The sequence below is a fragment of the Thamnophis elegans genome, chromosome 1 (genome assembly GCF_009769535.1).
Source record: "Thamnophis elegans isolate rThaEle1 chromosome 1, rThaEle1.pri, whole genome shotgun sequence".
Classification (NCBI taxonomy): domain Eukaryota; kingdom Metazoa; phylum Chordata; class Lepidosauria; order Squamata; family Colubridae; genus Thamnophis; species Thamnophis elegans.
The window spans coordinates 86,908,830-86,933,749 of NC_045541.1; the positions used below are offsets into that span (position 1 = coordinate 86,908,830).

A 24,920-nucleotide genomic window follows, 5' to 3' on the forward strand; every position below is an offset into this window, starting at 1 on the left:
AGCACTCCTCCAGGGCAGGTATAAGAGAACACCAATAGAAGAATGGGTTTGTATATGTGATAAAGGAGAAGTGGAAAATATCTCACATGTTCTATTTCACTATGAGCTATACAGAGTTTGTAGGTCTGCACATATTCTCCCCTTATTAGAGGGATTGCCAGGGAGGGCAGACAATATTTTTCTAGACTTTCTCCTCCAGGACACAAACCCAGCTACCACGTATGCAGTGGCAAAGTTCTGTGTTGCTGCAATGTCCACAAGAACAAAATTGGTTACAGAAGTATAGTTAGCATCTTGTACCAATTATTTGGACATATCTCTAACAATTTATGGATCATTGTATTTACTCCCATACTTATCGGCTTTGCACCCAGGTAAACCAGGGAGTGACCTGAACAATTTGAGAACATGTATGTTATTATCCACTTTTAACGTCAATACTTTTTAATTATATTTTAATGTCAGTACTTTTTAACGTATTGTAAAAAGTAATGTGTATTGCATGGTCTTTGACCATAATAAAGATTTATACATACATGCATGCAAATGAAAAGAATTTTTAAAACTGCTACTTATCTCAATCAGTTTGCATAAACCTGATAGTAGCCACTTCCAGGATATAAAAAATGATTTTTCCTTCAGAGATTGCAAAGTGGAATCTAGTTAAATAATGGTTAGTGACTGATACAAGGAATCCCTTGGTGCAAATTTATGAGGAATTCATGTAACCAAGGTTCAGATAAGTTACTTTTATGCTAACCAAGTTGAATTGTTTGGGAGGAGATTAAAGTGAAAATATTGGGACTCAGATGAAAAAGCCAGTAAATTATTAGCACATTGTTTAAAACAAGTGAGTTGAGACTCAAAAATAATGAACCTATTATTTTTTTCCAATTCGATAAGCAATTTTATAAATTTGATAATATGGTAAATCAATAGCAAATGGGTAGTTTTGAGTGAGTTTGATATTCAATTCTTATCACAAGATTGCGTAAGCATTTTGAAAGCATCTTTGAAACTTCACAAGATATTACAGACAATCAAACTCATAAAAATGGAAAAGTCCCTGGCCCAAAAGTTTTCCTCTTAAATGGTATAAATCTATATTTATAGATTTGTTGGCCCCAATATTAGAGAACCATAATGAAGTATTTAAATATGTAAATTGCCATTATCTTTTTATGAAGTTTATATAACATCAGTGTTAAAAGATTTTTAATTCTATAACTAATTCTTAAGCTACAACCTTACATCATTAATTCAGATTCTAAAATAGTAACTGCTTTGTTACTAATCAGCTGCAGAGAATGCTACTTTATTTATAACTATCAGCCTTACTAGATCGGACCAGGAAATCAACACAACAGGAAAACTTCATTAACATTGATACCATTTTGTACAATATCAAAATCTAGCAAGCCCAACTGTACTATACACCCTCATCCCTTTTTATTCCCCAGTTAATCAGAAAGGCATCTTGTCTGAGCCACTTTAGAATATTAAACTTGTTTCCCAGGGTTTAATGTTTCAGTCTCTTCAGCGAGGTTCTTGTATATTTCCATCAAGATCATCTTTCTTACTCTTTAATTTATAATATGGCTGCAAAAGTTTTTAAAGGGCTAATGCAATTTTAAGCTATGTCATAAATATAATAATTTTCAAATAATAGGAAGTAATATCTTCATTTTGTTCTGCATTGACTTGACCTACAATAAGCAATGTGTTCCTTTGGTGACAGATAACAACAGGATAATTGGGACTTGAAATGAAATCCAAAGAAGAGAACAAGCAAAAAAAAAATATCCTGGGAATATTTAGCCTTGATTAGAGAAAACAGGGATAATATACAGTACATACCTGAAAAAATATTACATAGGAGATAAAGACTTGTTCTCTTATCAGCCCAGAGAGCAGGATGAAATTTCAGGTAGGTAGATTCTGGTTGAATGACTGGAACCAATTTCAAGAAAAGTGGTGTGCTTCTCTTACTGCTTGTATCTGTCTCAAATTTTTTAACTTGTCTTACTGCACTAAGCAGAACTTGATGACCATAGTCTCCCTGTTCTTACAAGCAAGAATCACAAGTCCAATGACATCCTCAGATTATGAATGTGCTCTATGAGCATAATCCAAGAAAAAAAAGATGGCACACATTGGCACAGTATTGGAATCAATCAGTGTCCCATAATCAGGTCTGAACTCAGATTGCCATGGTTAATAATCCATTGTCTAGAGCTCTCTGCAACTGTAGTCCCACTATCTTCTCAATAAACCTTCTTCCAAAAATGTTAGGGATAGGGTAGCAGCTGTTCAAAATTGTGAAAACTCCCCTTCTCTCTCTCAAAAAGGCATTGACTATAGTTTATATTCTAATCTCAGTCTCCTCCCTACTTGAATTAGCCAGGTGGGCAAGGGTCCAGCTCACAAGTGGCAGAACTAAAGTTGCAGAGGACTCTACTCCCTTAGGATACAGATAAAGCTAGAGTAGGTCACTTCTGTCAGCTCAATAGATTGTGCCCATCAAACTTCTAACCTGGAGCAGATATGCACACTTTTATCAACAAAATGTTTGGTCAAACAATTACAACTTATAATGAATGGATCTTCTGGCCCACCTTTCCCTTGGTTGGCATTCCATGGACACAACAAGGATGGAAAAATAATTATACTTTATCACTCTTATTGATATATACTTAAACCTGAACTCTTACCTCTGGCTGCATTCATTTCTTGTTTTACACTAGTGTCACTGCATGCATTTCTTTACTCCTTTTCACACAGCTTCTCAATAAATTAACCTGTGCAGGAGGGTTTGGCAAGTGAGGAAAAGCTTCTTGGACTGATCTTGCCAAACACTCTTTTTGCCTCTATTATCCAGTGGTCAACAAGGCACTTAAATAGAAGCGATTTCCAGATCACTAGGAAACTCCGCAAAGTGAAACCTCCTGGATTGATCAGACATCTGGGACTGACCATCTTAATAGACCCTCTTTCCCTGCAATCAAGGACATGATCTGTAGATGACAATTGAGGGTAAGTCTCCTAGAACAAGATCATGACAAAAATGCTGCAAAGTGAATACCAGATCTAGAATATAATGTATCTTAGAAATCTATATTCTAAATAAAATTCTCTCAGGTAGTTTTTCCCCTACTTTGAAACAAATGAAAGAAGACCTAAACACATAGTCTAAATTTCTGTGATTAACTCTAAAATTGAGTAATATTTTTAAAAGTTTTTTTTTTATGCTGTACTACTTTAGTGAATTTAAAATATCATTAGTGAATTTATCCTAGCTGGATAAATTCAATATGCAGATTAATAATTCTAAAAATCAGGTACAATGTTTTTATAGTTTTAGGATTATAATGCTACTTATCTCAGTTTTAGATACTAGTTGGAATAAGGAACTTCAGAATTCAGCTGTCTTGGGGCTGAACTTGAAACTTGTTATCTGATCCTTTTGAAATTGTGGAAGACATTCTACATTCAAGGATTAGTTTCAGTACTAGTACTTAACATATGGAATATATTGAGCTATATATAACATTTTGATTTTTAATACTTATAAAGAACTTATGGAAGTATGGAATAACCCACGTTTTAAAATAGCAGGCAAGTTTATTTGGAGGGAGCACCTAAACATTATTAATTTGAACCAACTTAGTTCTGATGATGAAAAATTAAATATCCTTTGAGTTGGCAGATAGTCAATTCAATAAAGCCATACAATAGAGTTTCTATATTATTTCTAAACTATATCCTTATTATGCAATAAATTTAGAAATCTTATATCAATGAAAACTACAGATTAAAAAGAAATAGAGGAACAAGCATAAAAAATAGTTACTGATGATTTTATAAGCATTTAAAGCACATATGGTAAACTATTGTTTCCAGTTTACAACCATAATATTCCTTAAATATTGCCTATGTTTATATTGGGGGAATGTTTAAACATATTCAGAATGCCTATGTAAGATTATATTTATAAAAATATAATATTTGTAAGCAATATGAACTCTGTAGTATTATAAACATTTAAAATACAAAAAATAAGTCTTTTTATAAAGATAAATATTCTTCATTGAATAAACTGAAAAATTTAATCCTCATAGCATAAAAAGCTCTTTTGCTCTCCCAACTGTTGCTTAATAATGTAATTGTTTCATGTAATATTCCATCATGAAACCTTTTGCTCATTTTGCATAAAATATTCAAATTCCAATCTTTGAGATTTTACCAAACCAATCCCCCACCCCCACCCATAAACCCTTCAAATACTGAATAGGAATGAGAAAAAGATTAGTAACACAAAGAAAACGCTTTTCCTTACAAAAAGGATCTATGCAGGAAATTAACAAAGTTGTCCAAGAACTATAAACTACTGCAAATCTCCCTAAATTTCAAGAATATAGAAAGAATCTGTGGTATTCTTATACAATAAAATTTGAGGTGTGGGAATGTCATATTTTATTGAACGAGCATAACTTCCAATGTTCCATCTTATCCAATATCCATCATTTTTTTCTTTCAAGATGTACGAAGAGCAAAAGATGACAAGCAACTTCAATGTTAACAGTTTAAACAAAAGCATTTGTCATATATACTTAATAGAGGAAATTCTCATGTGATGTAGAATTCATTCTATTATGAAACAGATGTCACACTTATACGCCATTCTAATAAAAATACATTTACTTTGTCATGGTTTGCAGTTTCAATTTTGCTGAAATTGCAACAATCTTAAGTGTTGCAATATTCTAGTTGTAAAATAAGATCATGTAGATTATAGATTCAGTTTGAATGGGTAGAAAATAAATTTCCTCAATAAAGACATAGCTTAAGGCAGTTGTGTTCAGATACTGTATCAAAGATACATCCTTAGATCTATATCAGTATACAGTAAGTAACTGAAAAATTACAGTTTTTACATTTCTGAAAGAGAGAAATAAAGGTAGTCCTCAACTTACAACCACAACTGAGCCAAGAATTATGTTCATGAGTGAGGTACCCGCATAATCTCCTCGCTTAACTATCACAATCCTTGCTGCCTGTTTGAGGTTGTTAAGTGACTGCACAATTCATAGCAGCACCAGCCCAGCTCACATGTGGTCTGCCCTGGGCTTCCCGCACCCCTTGAGTCACTTCTTACAGATCTTCCTGCCCACTAGGTCTCACACTTTTCAGCCTCCTGCCTCCCACTCCCCACAACTTAGTCCACTTAGTTTTTCAAAAGATTACCTAGGGAAAGAGAACTGGCCTATCCATTGTGTGGCCTTCCTAAAGGCCAGCAACATTTTGGGAGTAGTGGTAATTCTCATGATTCAAAAACTGAGACTAGTTCCAAAATGGCACCAGTTTCTGGGACAGGATCATATGGCTTCTGTATAGGAAGGCCACGTGGCAGATCCACCAGTTTTCTTTCTCAAAGGCAATCTTCAGAAAAAGTAAGTGGACTGAGCATGATGGGGGGCAGTGGAAGTCCAAAGGTGAAGGACCCAGTGGTACAGGAAGCAGAGCCAAGGTGTGTGGGAGGTAGGTCTAAGGGACTCAGCAGGGCAGGAGAAGATACACAGGTAGGGTAGCAACAGTATCCCTGCAGTTGATCATAAGGGTGAGCAGATTGTCCAGCACTTGAATATTGTTCATGTGACCATAGTAGCACTGCAGTGGTCATAACTGGTCGTAAATCCCTTCATTCAGCACCATTATAATTTTGAATGGTCTCTGAACAAATGGCTGTAAGTTGACGACTATCTTGTATCATCTATTTGCATCAAAAGATACAAAAGGTACAAAACCCATCCAGATCATGTGGAAGACTTTCTACTGTGTTATGCCCCTGAACTTACTGTATACACATACACACATGCACACACACAAACAACACACAACCTATGTTGAGGCAGGGAATGAATGTTTACTCAACTTCAGATTGCCATGTTTCCTGACAGAATTTTGATTTCAGTATTAACAATTTTTAAAATATTCCTAAAGAGATTCTGATAAAAATTAATAGATTTACTCAAACACCACATGACATTCAAAAACAAGATTCTTATTGGTCTCTATCAATAAACGAAGCTGCAGATGCTAAGCACAACTGTAGCAACATTGTTTCGTTATACTGAACAACTATTCTCTTTATCAACATTTTGGCTCAAGATAAACTTCAGTACTTTCCCTTATATTGAACAGTCTCACTGTCTTCACAAATTGGGAAGTTAAATGGGTTTCCGGATGTTTTGCTGACAAAAATGTGTGTCCCTTCTGGGCATTAATTTTAAAACCAAACTAGCCGTGTCAAATATTTCCTGTTGGGAGGAACACATTTTGCTTGCCTCCCATGGAAATAATATAAGGAAAGAGTTACAAAGGTTATTTATGCTTAATTGATTCTGACATTCTATAAAAGTCTTGCATTTAAGTAGGAAATCAAATATACACTTTTTCAGGAGTTTCAAGCAATGGAATACAGACACAATGTGACTGCCTGCTGATATCTGCTTATTACAACTTTTAAACGGTTTTTCTTTTATAGCTTAATGCTATGTGTATGCAGCATATCTATTGAAGAAATTACATGATTTAGCTTACATTGCTCCTTTTTGCTCTTCAACCAATCCAAAAGCATTTATCACTAAAAAAAGCAGCTTTGGGGTAGATGTCCTAGCACCATACCTTTTAAACATTTTTAGTTTTAAACAACTGTACCTATGGAAGTCCAAGATATTTACTAAGGTGAACAAATAACTAAACATGAATACTCTTGGAAGTTTAGGAAAAGAGAAGTTCCTCAGCCTAAGACCAATGCATTGTCTATTTCCACTGAAGGAATGTGGAGAATGCAGATATTCTATAGCCTCGAGGGAAGGAGCAAGAAATCTAAAGTGAAAGAAATTGGATTTGATGGAGTTACAAACATAGGAAATATGGCAGGTGGATATGAATCTGTTTCTTTAATGACAGTTCAACACTGTCAGAATTGATCAATATTTTTCTTGGTCATTAAAGCTGCCTGCAATAACACTTACCATAGTTTTCAGCTTGGTTGTATATGTCCCTGAGAAAGTTGCTGTAATAATATTTCTGAGCAGCTGGATCTGACAACTATGATCAAAATTTCATAGAATCAGAGTTGGAAAGAATCTCAGAGGTCATATGTTCCCTATAAATGCAAGATCAACTAAAACCTGTTCATGCTAATAAATAGAAATCAAAAGGGAAACAGTGGGATATTTATATTTCTCCTTATCTTCTGTAAACAGCTATTTATTTCCCTCAAGTCCTAGAAATATTCTAGCAAACAACATTACATGGGAATTATTGATGTTATTGATACATTTTAAAAGATATGGCCACAAAAATGTTACTCTTCAATTAGATTTTTCTGTATCTGCATCTTACCAAAATTATTTAATATATTAAATCACACTTTATACAAACTTTCAAGGGAGGTATGGCAAACTGAAGAGAACTCTGCAAAAGTGGTGCCAATGACAGTGACAAAGACATTTATCTGGATAAGGAAAGGACAGGAGGTTGCCCACATATTCTCTAGACCAGCTGGCTGGGGGATTCTGGGAGTTGAAGTCCGCAGGACTTAAAGTTGCCAAGGTTGAGAAACACTGCTCTAGACTGCTGCTCCTCATATGGAGACCGCAGTAGAGTGGTTTCTTGTGGGTCTGAGTACCTGGAGACAAAGGGATTAGCCATCTTGCTAAGAACATCAGTAAAGACTTTTAAATTCACAAACCTTACTAATTACTTTCAGAAATTGCTCATTAAGTATTACTAAACTATTGGAGACTTTTGGAAAGTTTGAAAACAGACCTTTGGAAAGTGAAAAAACAGCTTGCCTTCAGTCCTAAACAAAAATAAATTAATCATAAGTTTAAGAATTTAAAGACTCTGAAATAAACATAACATAGAAGATAGCATCTTCAGCCAATCACTGCACAGTCCAGGCAATCATAGACAATGGCCAGCCAGCCAGTCAGAATTTGCTTTGTTTCAAAACTGGCCAATTACTGTGTACAGAGCTTCTATGTCTCCATAAATAAAACATAGCTTTTTTCCTTTCTTCACAAGAAAATATATTTTTAGTATTCAGGTGCACACACAATTCATGCCCTTGGTCACATGTATTTATATGGTTTTGTCAGGTAATATATAAAACCTTTTGCATCATAGCTCTACAGGTTTTCAGGTTTGCAAATAACACTGTCAATGGGTATCTGCAGCCCAAGACACAGGAAAAATTCAAGCCCTGAAATTTGCCAGGAAAATCAGGATAATTTATATGCTGATATAGAGTAAATATGACTACATGGAAGTTACATTATAGAGAGTTGAAAAGCAAAGTTGGTAAAATACTCTCACACAGTTTCAAACAAGATACAGGTTGTCATTTGCTTCAAATCTTGACAACAAAAGGACCAGCCATGCAATTTTCATAACAAAAATACAGAAATATATTTGCCATTTCGGCATTTCGGTTTAGGATATATTTTATCTTCCCAGTTCAAGGTTACAGCACTGAAATTCCATGGGTGCATTTTGCCATCCAAGTATTAATCAGACCCAACCATGTTCAGTTTTTGAACCTACTACACAAGTTAACCCAGCTGCTACCATCTAGCACAATCTCATTATTTAGACACTAAAATATTATAGAAATCTATTTTCCAAATTCAATTAATTTCAAAAACCTGCATGCTTGCCTTCTAAAGAGTCAATGCACAATGAAAGGACATACCCTAGTTACATGTTGAAGGACATGCTGCATGTAATAGGAAAAATCTCTCCATGCCAAAATCTGGACAAAACAACTAAGCAGAATGTGAATAGTTTCAGTCCCTGAAAACTCTGGAAAAGATTTCTAAAGAAACCACAGCATTGGATTTACACATCACATGAATTCAGAACAATTTAACTTCAGTTTGTATAGAGCATGAACTCATCCACTGTGTTCTGTAAAAACATGATTCCCGGTTTAACGTATTGTACGTCATATTCATCAAAACAAAGCCAATGAACTATAGCTTATGACATATCAGCAGTCACCCAAGAGCTACTCCTGGTCAACTTAGACAAAAGTGAGCTAAAAGGAACACTGAAATATTAAAGTACATGACAATGAGGAACAGTCATGTTAGCATCAGGCAAATGTTTCAATGGAGAATAACAGATCAAATCAAATATTTATTAGGATCATCTACCAGCATATGGAACAACAAAAAGAGGGATTCCTGAAAATGAAAACTAGTTTTAAAAACTGTCCAACTGAAGAGTTTTCAAACAAAAAGCAAATCTCAAGCAGAATGTATACATGTACATTCAACAATAACAATAAATGAAGCAAAGTTGTAATTCCATACATTGCAGGAATATCTGAAAAGGTCAGGAGAATATTCAGCCAACGCAACATACGTGCACACTTTAAATTCAAGAATACACTAAGGCAGGAGCTTGTCCACCCCAAGAATAAAACATCCAGACACAAACTGAACAACATGGTATATGCAGTACATGTGCAGATCTGTAAATTGGGGAAACAAAACAACCACCATAAATGCATGGCACAACATAGAACAAATCCATCAGGAAAAGATTCAGCAGTCCATCTTAAAAGTCAAAGGTCACTCTTTTGAAGATAGCAAAGTCCACATTTTGGACAGAGAGGACTGCTGGTTTGAAAGAGGGGTCAAAGAGGCCATCAATGTCAAAACTGAACAGTCCTCTCTCAACAGAGGTTGAAGGATACATCTACAACACAGTCATTTCACCAGTTCCAAGAAGACTCCACACCCATTTGCACTAATCAGATGGTCCTGAGGACACAGATAAACCTCCAAGTGGAGAGTCATTGGTGTCATGGGTGTCAAACTCAATTGCATAACATGACGTATCATGACGTGATGATGTTTTTTGCCTTTACAGAGCTGGGGTGGGCTTGGCCTGCATGTGACGCTTCCGGCCCATGGGCCACCAGTTTGACACCCCTTCTCTAAAAGGATGCAAATGGTCAGCTGCCTGCAAGGAATATAAATCCTTCCATTCCCCACCATCTAATCAGAGCTGAAGAAACTTCTTGAATGAGAAGCAAAACATTTTCATAGAAAAACAAGAAAGTCCAGGTGCCTCTTGAAAAATCACCTTTGGGACAATTTAAATAACACTTTCCCACATTGCAGTAGACTGTAATCAAGTCAGAGTAGCACAGCTTATAGTACAGAATGGATGCAGCTTGCCTTCCCTTGTTGACCTGAATTTACCTTTTCCCAATAGGCTTTTTTCTACATCTCAAGAGTTGGTTTAGACAAGAATCTCATTAAAATATTAGATACATGTAAGATTACACAATTATCCCAAAGGTGCTTTTCCAAAAGGCAACTTTCTTCACCAAGAAAGTACAGGTGCCTTTTGGAAAAGCATCTTTTAGACAACCATGACTTGGATGGTTGAGAATCTCTACAGTCTGTATTATGTCAAATATTGCCAGATTTGACATAAGATGTGTTAAACTGTCTGATTCTCTGAAAATCCAAAGCACCTTCTGTTCTGTTTCCCAAGAGATAAACACAAGGAAGAAGACTTTGATGGAAAGGCTAAAAATTCCCAAGGTGGACAAACTAGATGGTATTAGAAGGTTTAGCCTGACTTGGGAGAAATCTATCAGGGAACCCTTGAAAGAATGAGCCTATCAAAGATTTTAAAATATCCCCAACTCTCAGTTTTTAAAACTATTGCTCCAGATTATAGTTAAGAACATACTAGGCCTAAGTCAAAGCATATCAACAACTAAATCCGTGCAAATCTAAATATGAGATACTACACTACTGTTTGTTCTTGAGTGTATGGATTGTAGAACAACTTCATAATGCTGGAGTTTCACTAGGAAAAAAATCTGATTAAGAAAGGTCAATTCTCTATGCATCATGGGACTGCATGTGGGATAAAGGAATTTAGAATAGACAGTGCACTTTATTCTTTTACAGAAGGTTCTCTCTGAAATAGTTTTAATTACTGACTCTAAAAATAAACAAGCATACAAAGGGGAATTTAACAGCACATTTGTAAAAAATTAAAGTAATAATCTGAAGATTCATTTGATACAAATATAACATACATTTGATAGGATATTTTACTATATCAAAGAGTTTAGAATCTGCTTTGGTTGTAGTTCTTTACAGAAGAGACTACTTTGCCAGACTAAGTCTGTATTTTCAGGAACATACAATTTTAAAACTTTCTTAGAACCCTTTAAAAATTGTTCAAATCCTGCTTCATGAAACCGGACAATTTCTTAAATATTTTCAGGTCTAAAGTTAGTGTAACTAACACGCACATTATTTATTTATTAAACAAATTTATATGGCCATCTAATTCACACATAGGCGACTTTAATAGAAAGATAATAAACAACTAAATCATAACTATAAAATTTACAATATCCCACTGTGTATATATTGTGATATAGGCAGTATTTTTAAAAGCTGAAACACCATATTATGAATATAACACTGGAAGAGCAACGACTAATAAATCAGTGGAAGTAGAGTTACTTAGAGTTAGCTAACATTGCTATATATCAGTCTTTCATCAACTTTTCTCTCAGGACCCCTTACCACTTGAAAAATTATGGAGGACTCCAAGAGCTTTTTGTCCGAATGTGTTATGTTTATCAACATTTATTAACAATTGAAATTGATGCATTCACTGCCACTATCAGTGCTCAGATTGTTTGATAGGGGTTTAAGGTTTTATTATTTTTGAACATAAGCTGGCAAATAATTTTGATTTCAAAGACCCATGAGAAGGCGGGTGGGGGAAATGAGAATTCTAGGAACACACTTTAAGAAACACGGCTGTATAGCATTGTTGCTACTACCGTGCAATATTCCTAAATATTTGTTTCCTGACTTGTATTTCAATTCCTTGAACATGAATCTTAAAACTTTTATTACTTTTTTAAGATAGGGAAATAACACTAGCTCAGCATTCCATATCATATCTCTGTAAAATTATCATTTTCTCTCAAATAAACTTACATTGTTTATCCCATATTTCTATAAGCATACTGTGCTATAGGTGTGCTACAGTAGATAGAAGAGTGCCAGATCCTGCACTCTTATGTAGAAACATTCAGACAAATGAAACTACTTTGCTTTTTATTTAGCAAAAAGAAAAATTGTAAGAAAAATATTATAATAATCCTTCATTATATCTTCAAAAATGGCACTCTATTCAGATGACAGAAAATGTAAACTTTCTACTATACAACTTGTTTTTCCCCTTTAACATCTGTGCTCTTTTTGAAGCAGACTGATACGCTTCTCATTATGTTATTAAGAACTGCCTTACATTTATTAAAATATTCCCAGAACCTGAATAATTGTATTTATATAAATTTATAAATTTATTTTCCAGATTTAAACTCTCCCTGCAAATTACAAGTAACTGGTTTTTACCATGATTATATATCTGCATTGATCATGTTTCAACAAGTTACCCAAGTTTCCTCTACTGTACTTTTGAATCAACTAAATTTAGCCAACTCTCACGTGGCCAAACAAACCTTAATTACTACTGGATGTTAACACTCACGATAACACAGACAAGGAGGGCACATTCGTTCTAATGTTTATTTTTCTCCCAATGCTGGGGAAGACGGAAGATCACCTTCTCCATCTGGCAATTCACCTAATACACAGACCCAGGCCAGCATGTCATTAAATAGATAAGGGAGAAGCTACTACTGGCTGCTTTTCACTTTCCTTGGCCAGGTGGTCAATAAAATTCCTCTCTAGCCATGCTGGAAAGCCAACCTGTCCCCCATCCCCATAGAAAAACCACGGGGGTGGCTTTTCAAGGGAGGGGGAGAAATGCCCCTTTTACATCTCCACGCCCAATTTTCAAAGAGGGAGAACCAGCCCCCCGCTGCTGATGCTGCTATCCCCTTGCGTGTCAAATCCCCAGCAAGTCTTGTAAAGGAAGATGACTGACACACATACACACGCACACTCCTCTTCCTTGCCAAGCCACTCAACCACGGGAGAGGAAGCCCAAGCGCTTGTTCCTGACATTCCTCCACCCACTCCTCCATGATATCCCCCCTTCTGTCCCAAAGGGGATCCTCGTCGCCGCCTCCCCCTCCCCACGATGACCAGCTGCCTTCCCCCCCTCCACGCCCGGCCCCTTCCAAAAGGAAGCCCCCCTCCCTTCAAATGCAAGGCAGAGACAACGGCGTACTACTCATAGCCACACCTACCTGTCTTCTCGTGGTCGTAGCCCACCACAATGAAATAATCTGCCAGGCGGGCCATAGCCGAGCAGAGGCCGGCTCCGTCCTCGCTAGCCTCGCTCCACCTACCGCTCCCGCTGCTGCTCCGGAGTAGTTCAGCATCCTCCCTTCAACTCCCCCTGTCCTGCAAAAAGAGGCAGCGGTGGTGGCGGCGGCAGCAGCAGCAGCTCAGCCATGTTGGACAGTCAGGCTCCTGGTGCGCCTGCGCGGTCCTCATTCTCTTCCCCCCTCCCTTTCGGAGAGCCGTTCTCCAGTGGCCTCGCTCGAGCCGGGCTCGCGGTGAGAGTAAGAGGGGAGGGGGGAGGCGGCGGCGGAGGAGGAGGCAGTGGCAATTCCGGGTCTTACAAGCGCCGCTGGACGGGGTTGCCTCCAGCTCAGCTTCGACAGGGCGGTTTCTTTACTCTTCGCTCCCCCGTTACATCCCTGTGTGGACGTGGGTTACATAATTGCTTTGCACTGGGCTCGCCTGAAAACGCGACCCGAAAACGGAAGGCGCTCCCAGAAATAAAGCTCAGCCGCCCTCTTCAATCAGAGGCTTTCTTCCTGTTTCCGAAGTTGAACGGGAGCCGCCGCGCTTTTGGTAGGCGAGGAGAAGCGTTGGAAGCCGCTTTCTGCAGGAAATCGGTTTCAGGCAGATTTCCGTAAAAGACTGACTCCCGAGTAAGAAGACACGTCTTGGAGATGGGCAAACTGCTTGCCTTCAGAAATCGTGGGCGCTGTTTAAAAGGAAGAAATTATAAGAGTAAATTGAATATAGGATTTACAATGATAATCAATGTACTAACGTGTATTGGGCTGATAACTACTGATTCTATGTGCAATTGAAAGCGGTGATGCACAAATGTTTGTGACCAAACGACATGCTAAATATATGTAACTGATGATATTTTTATGTATGTTTTTGTTTGTTTTAAAATAAAAAAAACTTTAAAAAAAAGAAATTTGGGGTGCTTCATCCCTGGAGGTTTTTAAGAGGAGACTGGACAGGGCAAGTTCTCTTGCTTGAGCAGGGGGCTGGACTAGATCTTCAAGGTCCCTTCCAGCTCTGTTCTATTCTGTTCTAAATGCCCTTGTTGAAAAGGATGCTAAATTCCCCTCCTGTCGCTGCTGAGTTTTCTGTTTTTGTGGAAGTGTGGCTTGGGAAAAAAATGGGGGGCACTAATTTGCTGGGTTCAAAGGCAATTCGAAAACAATCTTGTATAGTGAGTTCTCGACTGCAATGGAGCCCAGAATTTATGTTGCCAAGTGAGAAATTTGTTAAGTGAGCTTTGCCCCATTTTATGACTTTTCTTGTCACTATTGTTAAGTGAATCGCCCCAGTTGTTAAATTTGTAACAGTTGTTAAGTGAATCTGGCTTTCCCGTTGACTTTGTCAGGAGGTCACAAAGGGTGGTCACATGACCGCGGGGACATTGCAATTGTCATAAATGTGAACCAGTTGTCAAGCATCCAAATGTAAATCGCGTGACTGTGGGGATGTCATAACTCTGAAAAATGATCATCAGTTGCTTTTTTCAATTCCGTTGTCACTTCAAACGGTCACTAAATGGGCTGTTGTAAGTCGAGGACTATCAGTATTAAGTGCTAGTCTCACCCACAATTATAGAATTTTTAAAAATTCTTTAGAAATAAATCAGTGCAAATCAGTGCTTTGAAAAAACTATAACTAGTTTAATAATAGGGTCTGAAGGGGAATGGATACCCCATGGATAATTTTGGGCTAAACCTCAATGCAGACTTGCTATAGTAAACTTATGCTAAATTGCAACAGTTATTTTTTCTAATTTGGCAGTCATTTATTCTCTAAATATTGGTGCAGTAATGTTACTAATGTCAGATTGATACTTAATGTTTCATACCTAAAGTGGCAACAACTAGCTGTTCTTGGAGCTAATAAATAATGCTTTAAATGTATTTACAAATAATAGCATGGGGTACATAACTTACTAGAGGATCTGTGATCCGTTAGGTTGTCCTTTATGAAATATTTCCTTACCAGATCCGAGAGTGCCCTCAACAATGACAGAATTTCTAATGTACTGCTTTCATTGGAAAAGTTGTGATACATTCAGAAATTCATTTATTTATTTATTTATTTATTTATTTATTTATTTGTCTTGTATGCCGCCCACTCCCGAAGGACTCCGGGCAGCTCACAATAGACAAGGGAAGGGGGATAAATTAGACAAAGACAACACTTTAAAAAAGAACGCAACATTCACAGTTTCTGTGGGGCTGGATGTTTCACAAGCCCCCCGGCCTGCTGGAGCAGCCAGGACTTGGTGGCTTTGCGGAAGGCCGGGAGGGTAGTAAGGGTCCGGATCTCCACGGGGAGGTCATTCCAGAGGGCTGGAGCTGCAACAGAGAAGTCTCTGCCCCGGGGAATCGCCAGCCGACATTGGCTGGCGGATGGAATCCGGAGAAGACCTAACCTGTGAGATCTGATTGGTCTAAGGGAGGTAATCAGCAGGAGGCGGTCTCTCAGGTACCCAGGTCCGATGCCGTGTAGGGCTTTATAGGTAACGACCAGCACCTTGAAGCGGATCCAGAGACTAATGGGTAGCCAGTGCAGCTCGCGGAGGATAGGTGTAACGTGGGTGTACCTGGGTGCACCCACAATCACTCGCGCGGCTGCATTCTGGACTAACTGAAGTCTTCGAACACTCTTCAAGGGCAGCTCATGTAGAGCGCGTTACAGTAATCCAGTCTTGAGGTCACAAGTGACTGTCTGAAGGGCCTCCCGATCCAGGTAGGGTCGCAATTGGTGCACCAGGCGAACCTGGGCAAAGGTCCCCCTGGTCACAGCCGACAAATGGTGTTCTAAAGTCAGCTGGGGATCCAGGAGGACTCCCAAATTGCGGACCCTCTCTGAGGGGCGTATAATTTCACCCCCCAGCCTGAGAGATGGAGTAATTGGCCAATCTTTGGGAGGGAACATCAGAAGCCACTCGGTCTTGTCTGGATTGAGTGCCAACTTGTTTGCTCCCATCCAGACCCTAACAGCCTCCAGGCACTGGCACATCACTTCTACTGTTTCGCTGAGTTGGCACGGGGCGGACAGATACAGCTGCGTATCATCCGCGTATTGGTGGTACTTAACCCCGTGCCGGCGTATGATCTCACCCAGCGGCTTCATGTAGATGTTAAATAGGAGGGGGGACAGGACCGAACCCTGTGGCACCCCATACTTGAGGGGCCTTGGGGTCGACCTCTGCCCTCCGACCAACACCGACTGCGATCTGTCCGAGAGGTAGGAGGAGAACCACCGAAGAACGGTGCCTCCCACTCCCACCTCTCGCAACCCTCGCAGAAGGATACCAAGGTCGATGGTATCGAAGGCCGCTGAGAGGTCAAGGAGCACAAGGATAGAGGGGTGACCCCTATCCCTGGCTCGCCAGAGATCATCGATCAGCGCGACCAAAGCAGTTTCCGTGCTGTAACCAGGCCTGAAACCCGACTGATAGGAATCTAGATAATCGGTTTCATCCAAGGACCATCGGAGTTGAGAGGCCACCATTTTCTCAACAACCTTCCCAACAAAGGGAAGGTTGGAGACTGGACGATAGTTGCTCAAAATGGCTGGGTCCAAGGACGGTTTCTTCAGGAGGGGTCTCACCACCGCATTCTTTAGGAGGGGCGGGAAACTTCCCTCCCGGAGAGAGGTGTTAACTATCGTCCGGATCCAGCCGCGTGTCACCTCCCTGCTGGTCGAGACCAGCCAGGAGGGGCACGGGTCCAGTATACAAGTGGAGGCACTCATCGCTCCCCTGGCCTTGTCCACTTCCTCAGGAGAAGCAAGTTGAAACTCAATACATAAAGTATGCTCAAGACCTTCCCCCGGTACCTCGGCTGGTACCGCGCAATTGGAGTCCAGCTCTGTCCGAATCCGAGCGATTTTATCCGTTAAATACTGAATAAATTCCTCAGCTCTACCTTGTAAAGTGTCATCCGCATCCCTCCCTTTCAAGAGAGAGCGGGTTATTCTAAACAAGGCGGCTGGGCGTGATTCAGCGGATGCAATAAGGGCGGCAAAATGCGAACATTTCGCCGCCCGTATTGCCACGAGATAGGCTCTGATAAAGGCTCTCATCAGTGCTCGGTCTGACTCAGATTTACTGGCCCTCCAGCGGCGCTCTAGGCGTCTCTTTTGGGGCTTTATCTCCCAGAGTTCCTCGGTAAACCAAGGAGCCCTCCTGGATCCGCTGCCTCGGAGAGGTCGCAAAGGCGCAATCCGGTTTAGAGCCCCTGCCGCCGCTGTATTCCAGGCAGCGACTAAGGACTCCACCGGATTGTGGACGATAGTGTCAGGTATTTCTCCAAGCGCTGTCTGAAATCCCATAGGGTCCATCAGGCGCCTGGGGTGAAACCACCTAATCGGTTCCCCCTCCCTACAGTGGGAGATTGGTTTCCGAAAGTCAAGCCTCAGTAGGAAGTGATCAGACCATGACAAGGGCAAGGTCTTAATGCCCTTCAACTCTAGATCACATCTCCACTGCTCCGAGAGGAATACGAGGTCAAGTGTGTGACCCTCTGAATGAGTCGAACCCCGAATTACTTGGGTCAAGTCCATGGCTGTCATGGAAGCCATGAACTCCTGTGCCCCATCAAAGCGTTCACCAAGTGTAGGCAGGTTGAAATCCCCCAGAACCATAAGCCTGGGGAACTCCACCGCCAACTCGGCTACTGACTCGAGGACCGAGGGGTGGGCTGTTGCAACACTGTTGGGAGGTAGGTATGTTAGCAACAAACCCACTTGACCGCCAAGGTCCAACTTCATCAACAGGGACTCACACCCGACAAGCTCCGGAGCAGGGATCCTACGAGGAACTAAAGACCTTCGGACGATGACAGCCACTCTCCCATCCCTTCCCTGGGGTCGCAGCTGATGCAGCACCTGAAATCCTTCTGGGCACATTTCAGTGAGGGGGACTCCTCCCTCCGGGCCCAGCCAGGTTTCAGTAATACATGCCAGGTCTGCCCCCTCGTCTAAAATTAGGTCCCGGACAAGGGGAGCTTTGTGAAACACAGACCTGGCATTTAGCAACAACAGCCTGAGACCAGGGCCCTGACAGTTCTCGCCATCTGGCCCTGGAGTGGAACTAGCAGGGCCGGAAGGAGGGATCTCTGTGATGTAGCGAACCCTCCTTCCCCGGTAATGGCTAGCCCTGAAGTTCCCGTCGTACCTTCCTCTCCCCATAGTGACCATAATGCTCTGGCCCACCCCCGCACCCGTAGACCCCATATCCCCTCCCACAGCCTACGCTCCATCCAGCAGGCGATTTTTGTCACTCATTCTGGGACGGGAGGTAGGCCTGGGCCCCCTACCACTTCTGCAATAGCACTCAGTGGAGGAGGCACCAGGCTGTACTCTCAATCCTCACATACATACACAGCCACTCATCCAAGCATTCCCCACGTATGTTAATTAAACACAAAAAATACAATAATATGAAGTTAAAAAGTGGGTACAAACATCGCCCAGGCACACCATTCACACTACATTCCTAAAATGTGCGGAGCACTGCACAAGTACGGGTAAGATGGTCAATGGTGCGGAGGGAGGAGGGAGAGCTGCTCCACCCCTCTCCCTTCCTCAGGTCCTGAAGAAGCGCCCAGAGTCAAGGTCCAAAAGAAAGCCTTGTTGGGTGGGCGATTGTAATATAGAGGGCAGATGGAGTAATGTCCCTGATGCATTTTCCTTTAAAATAGCCCAATTCCATGGGAGTTGTGGGTCCTGGATTTTGGACGCATATGTAAATTAGCCCATTTCAGGTACTTTGGTTCAAACTAATGAAAAGTTACATGAATCAGAGTTTAACAATAGAGACTTTAATCTAGTTTATGGCTACTGTATGAAGTCTTTAGGATTTGCCTCATATTAATTATGGCACCATTAAAATAATGTATGAAGTAGCTTAAGTAAAACACATTTTTCAGATGGTATTGTATTTGAACACTTGTGAATATCACTGCTATAGAATCTAATGTGGGAAACTGCCCATCTAAATAAAATTACCCAATTAATGCTTACAGTTACATGGTTCTTATATGCATACAACATCATGCAGCATTGCAAAAACAATCACTAAGAAGTCTTAAAGGTTTACAAATACACTATTGAAAATTAGCAGTTGTATAAAAAGGGACAAGATAGAAACCTAATACAGAGTCTCCTTGACTTTACAACCAGTCACTTAGCAATAATTCAAAGCACCCCCACAAGCTACTTAGTCAGGCCTAGTTTCAAAGTTCTGACATCAAGGTCCCCTTACAGTCACATGACAACATTTTGGACACTCAGCCAGCCTGCATTAATGGCTATTTACAGTCATGGTCACCTGACTGCCTTTTACAATGGTTTTCCCAGAAGCATCTATTTCTGGTTTCTGGCGAACTCACCCCATACCGAACAAAAAGTTTGCTTAATGATAGCAGTCTATGCTTAGCATTTGCTGTGTTACTTAACAACTGCCCCAGTTTTTCTGTTGTTTTCAATATTCTACCTTATTTAAATAATAGATGTCACAGCCTTTAATTATATAAACAACAATGTACAGACATAAACGTGTCTGTATCAACATGTATAATAATACAAAAAGAAACAAATAAAAACTGCTTACACTTCTATGTCAATCTACCAGATCAAGGCTGCAGAAATCCATATGACCACAAGATGAGAGAAAATAATTAGATTTTTCTGCATATCTTTACCTCCATCCAGTGGTCATCTGGATTTTTGCAGCACCGAGAATACTTTCATATTCTATATTTGCAGGGCAGGACGGGGAGGGGAAGGCAAAGAAGTGACATATTGTTTGAAGAAAGCCATGTAATTCTGTTAATGTTGCAAACTTTTGGGGTCTGGTAAAAAAGCCTGTTGGATCATCAGAACAAAAGTTTCCATACCTTTCTCCAGGAAGATGTGAGTTCTCCCTCCCACATCTAGTCTTAAAGGCGAAACTATAGAAATCAGGCAGACAACAACACATTTGGCCTCTCTTACAAGAGACCTTAAACTGACCCATTCAAATGTTCTTGGTCAGGGGAGGAATTATGTTTGGTATGCATATAAAGAAATCATAAAAAATGGTGTCAGAATGACCTGATTTTCATAGCAGTTCGAGAACTGAATTGGAAGGGAATAGTGAATTTAATATGATCTACAAATAACTCAGCTTTGCTTAATTTCCAGTGTGTATAAAAAAGGTGATAACCTAAAACTACCCTAAATTACTTAAATTTCATTTAGACAAAAGGGAAAGAAAACTTCATTTAAGGAAAAGAAAACTTTTCATTTAAGTAGAAAGAAAAACTGGCAGTCAAATCTATTTGGCAATAACAATTTATTTACAGAAATAGTAGGGTCTTTATTTCTGAAATTTTAAAAAGGTTTAACCACCACCTCTTGAAGAGGATTTAACTGGATTTTTTGCATGCTGCAGAAGACTGGAAGAGATTATCCTTCTAACATTACATTTGTGTGATTCTAAGCTAAGGAAACCATCTGAAAATCATTTAAGATGTCATCTTAAAAGTTGTGTGATGATCCTACTGAAGTGTGAAACCAAGTTCAGAATTGAATATAAACTTAATTAAATGCAATGCATGACTTGTGCTACACAGTTACGACTTCCGAAGAGAGCGGCATGCGTTTGAACAGTTCTATAAATACCAGGTCTTTGGAATTCAGTTATCGTTAAGATTGCAGGTTATAAAGCAATGCACCTAGCATTCTTCTAGTAATATGTTTTTTCATGCGTTCCCTATAATTAGGACATTACTTCAAAATATCAATAAGCCAGAAAATGTGTTACTTTAATCTTTTTACAAGTAGAAACAAACAGCATTTTTATTGATTCCACAGAAATGTTTAAATTTCACGTAACTCCCTGATTCTACAACTGTCACATTTTACATTTCTAATTGACCACATAACCATATTTTGAAATTATCAAAGAAGATTGCAACAAGCATGAAGAGTTTATTTTTGTAAGAGGGCTAATGTTCTCTTCCCCACAAACTATTGAAGTTGTGCTAATTGCATATCTACCATTTTAGTCATGTTAAAGGTTTGCTGTTTAGTATGAAAAGTGAGTGCCAAGAGATTTGAGGGAGGAGACAGATGGATTGCCCTTCCTAACTTTTTGCATATGGCTTGCTTAATAATAAGGCGGAAAATTATCTTAAACAGAAAATTGTTCAGGATCCTCAAATAGTTATCTTGGAAGATTCACTCAGAGTTGAACTTTGAGTGAGCAAGTCCTAATGTGTTGCCCCAGAAACAGCCTTATTATGCTATCTGGACTAACTTTGATTCTGTTATGCCTGAGAAAATGGACAAGGTCCTTTTGTCTGTTAATTCAGCTACTATTTGTTGGAGCCCGCCCCATCCTGGGCTATTAAAGCAGCCCAGGAACTGATCAAGAGATGGGTTCAAGTGATGGTTTCAGTCACTCTGAGAGAAGGGGTGGTCCCACCAATCCTGAAGGAGGAGGTGGTATGCTTCCTTCTCAAGAGATCATCACTGGATCTTCCCTGTTGGGAGAATTATCAGCCAGTTTCCTTTCTTTCCTTTCCCACAAGGTTGTGGAAAAAGTAGTTGGATGATAGCTGATCTTTTTGGAAACAGATTGTCTGGACTTGTTTCAGTCTGCCTTAAGGCCAGTGTATTGTATAAAGGCGTTGGTCATACTTGTTGATGACGTTTGGTGGACCTGGGATGGGAGTGGTGCATCCAACTTAATGCTCTTTAATTTCTCAGTGGATTTTGATACTTTCAACCACACTATCCTTCTGGACCAGTTGCAGAGGTTAGGAGTGGGAGACACTGTGTTCCAGTAACTCATCTCTTCCACAGTGGTTGGTTCTAGTTGATGCTGACAGAAGAAATTATGTCTGAGGCCTATCATATGGGGTGCCTCAGGGCTTGATGGTCTCCTCCTGTTCAACATCTATATGAAACCATTAAATGAGGTCATCTATTAGTTCAGGATGGAGCACCATCAGCATGTTGATAATACCAGTTCTACCCAAAGTGGCACAGGTAAAGCTGTTGGTGTATTGATCCAATTTGTCTGGAGGCTTTTTGGGTTTGGATGGGGCAGAACAAACTTCAGCTGAATCCTACCAAGACTGCTTGTCTATGACTGTTTGGACCCCCTGGATCTGGGATGTCTCCAAATTTGGATGGGGCTGCACTTCCCTAGTCAAGATTGGTATGGAGCTTGGGGATCCTCATGGACTGGCAGCTACTGTTCAAAGTGCAGGTGGCAGCTGTGGCCAGGAGGGCTTTTTTATAGATTCAACTTGTATGCTAATTGTGCCCTTTCCTTCATCAGAAGACCCTTCAGTCACTCATGTCCTGGTTACCTCATGTTTGGATTTATTGTAATGGGCTCTTCACAGGGCAACTCGTGAAGACTATCCAGAAGCTACAACTGGCTTAAATTGCAACCGTGTAAGCAATAATAGATGTCTCTTGGTATGCCTATGGGTCACCACTGATATGTGAGCTGTATTTGTTATCAGTTGGCTTCCGAGTGAAATTCAAGATGCTGGTTATTGCCCATAAAACTCTATATGGCATAGGATCTAGTTACTCAAGAGACTGCTTGTCTCAACTGCTCAACTGCTCTCTATCACCTAGCACAGTAGATGTACTACAGATCCCTCCCATTAAACACTGCCGTTTTGTAGGTCCTAGGAAGCGTGCCTTCTTTGCTGCAGCCCCCATCCTCTGAAACAGCATCTCCCCAGAGATAAGGTGATTCCAGAGAGCTTTGCACATCTGACTTTGGTCCCAGGCCTGGGGTTGATGTTTATTATTTGTTTAAAGGCCTTTCTACTTTGTTTGTTGTTTTTGCCATCTATTGCATTATTTTAGTCTGGATTGTCTATTTGAGCCAATGTTTTTAGCTGTTTTTTACTAATTTTGTATTCCATCCAGAGTCCACTGTAGTTGAGCAGCAATAAGTTTTAATAAATGAATGAATTTCAGATCAAAACAAGAGAAAAACTTTAAAACACATCTTGAGAATGACGAAAGAACATTCTACTGTTCCTACATTTTGTGCTTTCTTTGTTTTTACTGTGGTAGCCTGTGGCCTGTGCACATCCCTCTTAAAAGCCTCTCCAACCACAAAAATTTAATATTGGGTCATTCTCCATTTGATAGCTTCCAGCAATGTGTTTTTAATATTTTGCTGATGTACTTCTTGTATCAGTACCACAGTATAGATAACAAAGACTCTTTAATGTAACACCTCCCCCCCCCCCCACCCCTCAGCTCATTCTCAAGAATGGAATTTTTACATGGAATTTCAGGATGTTTCCTGTTTACATTTTCCTGTGGTTTGAGGCAACAACATACCCCACTGGAGAAAAGGAGGGAGATGACTTGGGCAAGCTACAAGTGGTAATCAAACATACCAGACAGGATTCGCATACAATACGAACAATTATTGCGCTCCTGTGATGTCCCTTCTCAGCTACAGTTTTGAAGGAAAGCACTGGGGAGGGAGGGGAGAATACTTGCCAGTAACTTTAAGTGCAGTCCTGTAATATATGCTCTCATAAAAATCACCAGGATCTGTTGTGTGGGAGTAGAAAAGCATACATTCCACAAGGCTAGTAACCCAATAGTTCTTTAAGTGCAGAAAGAGAAAAGGGGCAGAACGGACATGCTAAATGAGAGCAGGAAAAAACTGCTTAGGAAGTGGCTTCTCAACAGGTGAAATTGTTTTTCCACACTTCAGAGTCAGGACTGCTTCATTCTTGGAAGCGAGGTTATCAAAGGTGTACGCCAGTCTGGTGAGGAAAAAAAATTAACCCAGAAGAAAGCAATGCAAAATCATTTCCATATTATTGACAAGAAACATGCACTGATGTATCCAGAAAGTCAGCAGAAGATTAGCTTGATTTGAAGGTGACTTTAGCCTCACCTGAAGAAAATAACACAGACGCCTATTCTTTCTTACATAGCATCTTACTATTGATATCCCAATAACTGGTGCTAGTAACTATTTTGCTTTTTAAAAATCCCATATTGGTTTTCAATCAATCAATCAGAACAGAGCTGGAAGGGACCTTGGAGGTCTTCTAGTCCTGCTCAAGGAGACCCTATACCATTTTAGAAATTGTCTAATTTATACCATTAGGAATAATAAACATCCAAATGCCCTCAAATTCTCCTACTTTTACTTCTGAAAAGGTTTACAATGTCTCCTATGCCTCCACCCCTTTATTTTCACCTAAAGGTTTATTTTTATTCTTTTTATTATTATTTTTGGGCTATGCTATTTAATTAATACATTTAAAAGTGTCAGTTCACTGCAAAATATGCCACAATAATATAGTTTCAAGCTTTTTTTCAATCAAACTTTCCTAATGATAGTTTCCATCTTACAACAGGTCTTTAAGGTTAAAGTTCATTGTCTTGAATTTGGATGAAGACATGACTAATAAGGAATCATAGGTAGGTAGGTAGGTAGGTAGGTAGGTAGGTAGGTAGGTAGGTAGGTAGGTAGGTAGGTAGATAGATAGATAGATAGATAGATAGATAGATAGATAGATAGATAGATAGATAGATAGATAGATAGATAGATAGATAGAT

General features: G+C 39.8%; 1 protein-coding gene across 2 annotated transcripts in view; it reads right to left on the minus strand.

Annotated features, from left to right (window-relative positions):
* SBF2 (SET binding factor 2) overlaps nt 1-13,528 on the minus strand; it is a 221,720-nt gene extending 208,192 nt beyond the window's left edge. For both annotated transcript variants that reach the window (XM_032223265.1, XM_032223258.1), the window contains exon 1: nt 13,277-13,528. In XM_032223265.1, the coding sequence (XP_032079156.1) occupies nt 13,277-13,331 (55 nt within the window). In that variant the 5' untranslated portion in view covers nt 13,332-13,528. The remainder of the gene's footprint in view (nt 1-13,276) is intronic.
* Between the last annotated feature and the right edge of the window lie 11,392 nt (nt 13,529-24,920).